At 40.2% G+C, this 6,691-nt stretch overlaps 1 protein-coding gene across 1 annotated transcript; it reads right to left on the bottom strand.

Moving 5' to 3' along the window:
* Positions 1–4,050: 4,050 nt before the first annotated feature.
* On the bottom strand, positions 4,051–6,411 carry LOC107804523 (inactive leucine-rich repeat receptor-like protein kinase CORYNE). Its single transcript, XM_016628434.2, has 2 exons — positions 4,896–6,411; positions 4,051–4,587 (listed from the first exon to the last, which is right to left on the bottom strand). Exons 1-2 carry the CDS (start codon positions 5,687–5,689, stop codon positions 4,290–4,292), a joined length of 1,092 nt encoding a protein of 363 aa, XP_016483920.1. The 5' UTR covers positions 5,690–6,411; the 3' UTR covers positions 4,051–4,289.
* Between the last annotated feature and the right edge of the window lie 280 nt (positions 6,412–6,691).

Raw genomic sequence — 6,691 nt, forward strand, 5'->3', positions numbered from 1 at the left:
AGCACCTGTGGAAGGTCCTAGCCCGGCTACGGGAACATGAATTATATGTGAAGCTATCCAAGTGCTCCTTCGCCCAAATTCACATTGACTTCCTCGGACATGTCATCGAGGAAGGGCGGATCAAAATGGACCAACAGAAGATTCAAGCTATCACAGATTGGCCTCCGCCTAAGGATATCCAAGCCTTGAGGGCAATTCTTGGCCTATGCAACTTTTATCGGCAATTTGTGAAAAATTAATCTCTCATTGCAGTGCTGTTAATAGAAATCCTAAATAAAGTTATGCCTTGGGATTGGGGTCCCAGGCGAGCAGAGGCCTTCAATGCATTGAAAGCGGCTATGTCTATTAGCCCCGTCTTGTCCCTTCCTTATTTGGCCAAGCCGTTCGAAGTACAAACGGATGCCTCTGACTATGCTCTGGGCATAACCTTGCTACAAGAGGGGCATCCAGTGGCGTACGAGAGCCGAAAGTTGAAGGATGCAGAACGGCGTTATGCCGCCCGTGAAAAAGTTTTATTGGCGGTCATCCATTGCTTACGTCTTTGGAGGCACTATCTGCTGGGAACCCCATTTGTGATCAAGACAGACAACATAGTTGTTAGCCGTGTCATGACCCAGCCAAAGCTAAATGGCCGATAGGCCAGGTGGAAGGAACTGCTAGCGAAATTTCACTTCAACCTGGAGTACCGAAGTGGGAAGACTAACTAAGTTGCTGATGCGCTCAGTCGGAGGGCTGACTTAGCATCGGTGTGCCTACTCGCCACCCTAAGGGGGAGCGAAGTGGTCACCACTATAAAAGACTAGATACATGATCTACTCACCAAGGATCCTGCTGTACAATATTTGGTCGATTTGGTAGGACAAGGCAAGACTCGCCAGTTCTACGTGGAAGATATGTTCCTAAAGGTGAAAGGGAGCCAACTTTATGTTCCTCAAAGAGGCGATCTGCGAAGGACTCTTCTGACGGAAAGTCATGATACTTTGTGGGCCAGGCCACCCCGGTGAAGAACGCACCATGGCATTGTTACGCGGTGCTTATCATTGGTCTCAAATGGCTGATAATGTAGCACAGTATGTGAAGACTTGCCTAGTATGTCAGAAAGACAAGTCAGACCGCTTGACACAAGCGGGACTTTTGGAGCCATTCCATGTTCCAAAGAGACCTTGGGAAAGCGTTTCACCGGATTTTATCACCGGATTGCCCAAGGTCGGAGATCTTACAACTATCTTGATTGTGGTATATCGGTTTTCCAAGTATGCTACATTTATAGCATCCCCAAAATATATATCAGCGGAAGATACAACTCAACTCTTCTTCTCTCATATTGTCAAATATTGGGGTCTACCTAAAGACATCATTAGTGATCGCGACTCTCGCTTTACGAGCAAGTTTTGGACTCAACTCTTTATGTGTCTCGGGTATAAATTGAGCAACAATTCAAGTTCTCATCCGCAATCTGATGGCCAGACGGAGCGGTTAAATGGCATGCTGAAGAATATCTTCGCCATTTTGTTACCGGATCATAGAAAACTTGGGTGAAGCTTCTGGATGCTGCTCAATTGTGTTTCAATTCACAAAAGAGCTCTAATACAAACAAAAGCGCTTTTTAAATTATTACCGGACATCAAGTGCTACTCCCACACACTGTGAATGCCCCAAACATGTCGAAATCTCCTCGAGCTGCTAGCTTCTCAAAAGAATAGAAGCAAAATATGGAGATAGTGCAGAGTTATCTTGTCAAAGCCCAAAAGCAGATGAAAAGGCATGCTGATCAAAATCGTTGCTTTGTTGAATACCAAGTAAGAGAAAAAGTGATGGTAAAAATCCTGAAGCGATATTGTTTGCAGGGGTCCATGACCCTCGCCTATTGCAAAAGTACATTGGACCCTTGTCCATTGAGAAGCACATTGGGAAAGTTGCATACCGTGTGGGTACCCCAGCCTGGTGGAAGATTCATCCAGTCTTCCATGTCAGCTTTCTGAAACCTTTTCGGGAAGACATGGAGGATCCTTCGCGGAGCCAACTCATAATACCCAGTATTCGAGGCCCTAATTCAACCGGAAAAAGGCGTGTAAAAGCTATCCTCGATGATCGAGTGGTTCATGCTTCAAGAAAAGATCACCAAGAGTTCTTGGTAAAATGGCAGGGCTGTGATGCAGAGGAGAATACCTGGGAGAGGGGAACAAACCTCAAAGCCTACAAGATCCTGATCGATGATTATCTTGCAAGTAAGGCACCGAGGATATCGCCAACTCAGGTAGGGGAGAATGGCATGGGCGGCTTTCCAGCCATGCACCATGACCCCTTGGACGCGCCCCATTGCGTCCTGGCAAACCTCCCAACGCCCAGCGCTATGACGGCCCCGTGATCTTGGTCGCGCTAAGTGAAAAGCGCGCCTGTGCCTATGTCGCCCCACCGATAGCCCTCGCCAGCGCCCAGCTGCAGGCATATGCCAACAGCGCCGCGCGCAGACTCTGATGCTAAAGACAAGGTTACTGCCAACGGACCTGCTTCTACCTTATAGGAATCTAATTCCTTTTCATTGTAAATATAGAGTAGTTTTACTTCCTATATTTTCATTATGTCTCTCTAGCTTAGTTAGGTCAAGTCTTATAATTTTGATTTATTTTTTTAATCATTATTAGGGGGGATCAAGCAAGCAAACAATTCTCTTTACTGGTCTCTCTCCTACTCGATACCGTGTTGCTTTTCTGTAATAGCTTTCATTAATGCAATCAAAACTTTCTTTCATTCTCAGTCTCTTTTCTGTTCTCTCAATTGCTCTTGACATTGGTTTTCACGTACGGCACTGACAGTCTCGCCTATCGTACGGAGGGGACCCCAGTTGACGGATAGTAACTATATGGATATCGGTTGCTTAGCCTTACGTCACCCTTCCAAGGAATCTCAGGAAGGCGATGCGTAATAGGTCATATGTAGTAGTTTGTTTGTTCCAGACATATTTTACTTATTGTTTCTTCTTGATATACATTGCATATTTTAGTCCAATTCTTGTATATTTTTTCTTTAGATGCAATGGCTACTTGTTCCAACTGTATATTAATCAAATATGTGGAATACTTGGCTAAAACTATACTATTATTTTTAGCCAGATAAATGAGTCTTAGCCAAAATAATGGAGTTATTACTGTGAATTATTTTATTTTTTCTGTAGATACAATGACTATATGTTCTAATCGTGCATTTTTCTTTTTCGGGACATATTTGAAAACAACTTGGCTTAAACTCTATTATATTTAGCCCAATAAAGCAATTTCGCTAAAATCTGCAGTTTCAACTGCATATTTCCTTTTATTTCTTATTTAGATTCAATGATTATTTGTTCTAACAGTATATTTCTTCTTCGAGTCAAATATGTAATTAAAGCTTAGTTGTAACTCCATTTTATCCAAATAAAAATAGTTTTAGCCAAATTATGAATTTCAGACCATATTTTTTATTATAGATTTGACCGAAAAAATAATCAATGAAATTGATAGGTTTTAGAAAAATTATAGTTCTAAATTGCTATGTGGACAAAAAATCCGCGTGACAAGAGGTCTGTCTCACTTTCATAAGATGGGATCATTCAGGAGGGTCGAAGGTTTTTGAATGTTCAAATACGAAAAATTATTAGGACTAGCAGTTATTTAAATGTACACTGAATAAGCGGAGCCAAATTCGTAGGATTGATGTATGCCATGCAAGAGTGGTTGAAATTAGTGAAAGTCAACCAAAAATTTTACCAGTGGTTGAATAAGTAAAGTTTTGTTTCAAGGGCACTATATTTCTTTCTTGAGTTGTTGTGACTTACCATCTCAAAACACCTAAACAGTTGTACTTGTAATTCAGATTGGTCCTTTGTGGCAAGTCTCGGACCACCACAATTGTAAAGGAGATAAAAGTTTTGAGCGAGTTTGAAATACCAAAAACAGACTTGCTTTTCCAAGCCCCGAAGAAGTCGAGATTTATAAACAAAAGCTGTCTTGCAAAAGGACAACCAGAGCAACCCCCACAAAACACCCATCATTAAAAAAGGTTAAAAGAATATCAATGCAAATGTCTCCAACGTACACATACTATTATCAGTGCGCAAGTATGTTACATAACAGCACTTGATTAACAAGATTACTCAATCTACATACAGCAAGGTCAATTAATTACTGATAATTTCAAGTGCTTTCAGAAGTTTCAGCTGAAAGCCAAAAGAACAACTTTGAAATATTTGGATCCAAAAAAATAGCGAGCAACAGCAACAACTTGATTAACTTGTATGTTTAGCTAATTAATCAAAAGCTATTTAATTGGGTGAGCATGGAAACGAGCTCATCACTGGAAGGGCGATGAGCAGGCATGTCTGATAAGCATACCACTGCTATTTTCACGGCCATTAGCATCTCATCTTCCTCAATCTCTTCTCCGAGAATACTCTTATCTAATGCTTCTCGAGAATCGCCTGCTTCCTGCAAACGCTGAAGCCACCGCCCTAAACTTGTATTCCCCAAGAAGGGATCCGTTGGGTACTTTCCAGTTAATAGAACACCCAATATCACCCCAAAGCTGAATACATCACTCTTATCAGTATACCTAATGTGAAACACAAACACAAGAGAATTAGACACTTAGTTCTAAAATCAAAACAGAATTGAAGCCACCCTACACTGTCAAGTTTAATCAAGTGATAGAGAACTAGAACTAGGAAGATTCTCTTCAAAAATAGAACAAGTCAAGTAAGGGGAAAAATAAGCTAGTATTAAAAAGTGCAAAATTAGTTTCCCAAATTGTGTTCATCAAACACATCGTCCTAATTAAATGGTTCAAATTATACAGGCAGATCAAGATTGTAAAAACAACAAATACAGATACCGATTCATACTCGAATTAAGCTAACTAACCTGCAGCTCTCAGGAGGAGCATAGCTTGATGGTGCAAGTGGGAGATTGGCAATTTTGGCCAAACCGCAATCTGCTAACCTAGGCTCAAACTCAGCATCCAACATTACGTTTGTGGGCTTGAGATTGCGATGCAGGATTCTGGGGTTACAAGAAAAGTGAAGATACTGAAGACCCTTGACAATCCCAACAGCAATTCGGAGTCTTACTTCCCAGCTAAGCTGCAGCTGGTTTTCCCTAACTTTGTTCATTGCATCTTCAAGACTCCCATTAGGCACATAATCATACACTAAAAAAAACCTATTCGATTCCCGGATGTAAGCCCTTAAACTCATCAAGTTTCTATGCCTCAAACTAGCAATCACTTCAACTTCCTGCTGTATTCTTCTCTTCAAAGACTTGCTCTGTAACTGAAAGGGTTCCAGCCTCTTGACTGCAACAGTAAGGCCATTGTCAAGAACAGTCCTATAGTATCTACTGGACCCAAGCAACTGGGTGTCATTAGCAATTAGAGCTGATTGCAGAGTCTTGGCTGGAATTTTAGGAGAGAATACAACAGGGCCTTTGAGAATTGGGGGTTTGTTCATGTAACGAATAAAGCTCCGAACAAGCCAAGCAAAGAGGAGTGCACAAATCAATCCAGTTAACATCCCAAACAGAACACTCAGAAAAACCCTTTGAGACTGAGGTGGGGCTGTGGAGATTATCATCCTTCTTTGGCACTCTACACACCTCAGTTGCACCCACAAAAACCCCACTTTGAAACCTGTATAGTAGATAAACTTTGTCTTCCCCATGGAAAAAAGTTCAAAGCTTTATAGGAAATTAATTAGAAGAACACAGGAATTGGTATACTGGAATTTAAGCACAGGAAAAAGGAGCTGAGAAAAGAGATTATGACTGCTAATAAAACAGCAGATAATAAAGAATTGAAGCAGTTTGGGAAATAGCTATTAGGGCCAAATAGCAAGCACTAAACATTCAACTGACTCAAATGGCGAGAGAACTGCGCATTATGAACAGAGGGAACAATGTGAGAGCATTTTCTTCTTTTTTTCTCTTTCTCAAAGAATCTTGAAGAAGAAAAATGCATTGCCCTCTAACTTTGCTGAAATGGCTATGTTTTTTATTTAAATAAAAAATAATGAATAAAAGTGAACAGGGAAATGCACCAGTAAGGCGTTAGGTTTCAACTTGAGGGATATATACCGGATAGGAGTGGCAGACTGATGTCACGAAATCTTCACAATGAAGAAGAATAGAATCATTTTCAAAGTCCAAATTCCAAATAAAAACTTTGCATAAATAAATGACCAACAAGATTATTAGTGAATAAATTCACCTTTTTTTCCTCCACTAAAGAAATCAACAATTTGCTTCAGACCTAACAAAGTAACACATGGAGTATTCCTTAACCTTGACATTTATATATAAATTCTGAGACTTATGGAAATCAATATGACCCTCACAAAGTGCCATGAAAAAGAAAAGAAAATGACACACTATCAACTGGTCAAGTACTAGTAGTAGTATTTTTGTTCAAATTCATATAGCAGTACAATAATGGCATGAAAGATAAAATTGTCACCGTCCAAAATCCACTTAGTCGCAATGACACCTTATCCAACCCGCTAGGTAAGTCAAATAACAGTCAACATAATTCAAATGAAAATAATAAGAAATCAATAAGTGAAATAACTGAATTCCATACAATAACTCAATGATAGATAGTACAAGTCATGAGTCACTAAGACTTAGATTTACAAAACCGGTATCAAAATAAATACAATATCTGTTTG

This window comes from Nicotiana tabacum, chromosome 23, assembly GCF_000715075.1.
Source record: "Nicotiana tabacum cultivar K326 chromosome 23, ASM71507v2, whole genome shotgun sequence".
NCBI lineage: Eukaryota > Viridiplantae > Streptophyta > Magnoliopsida > Solanales > Solanaceae > Nicotiana > Nicotiana tabacum.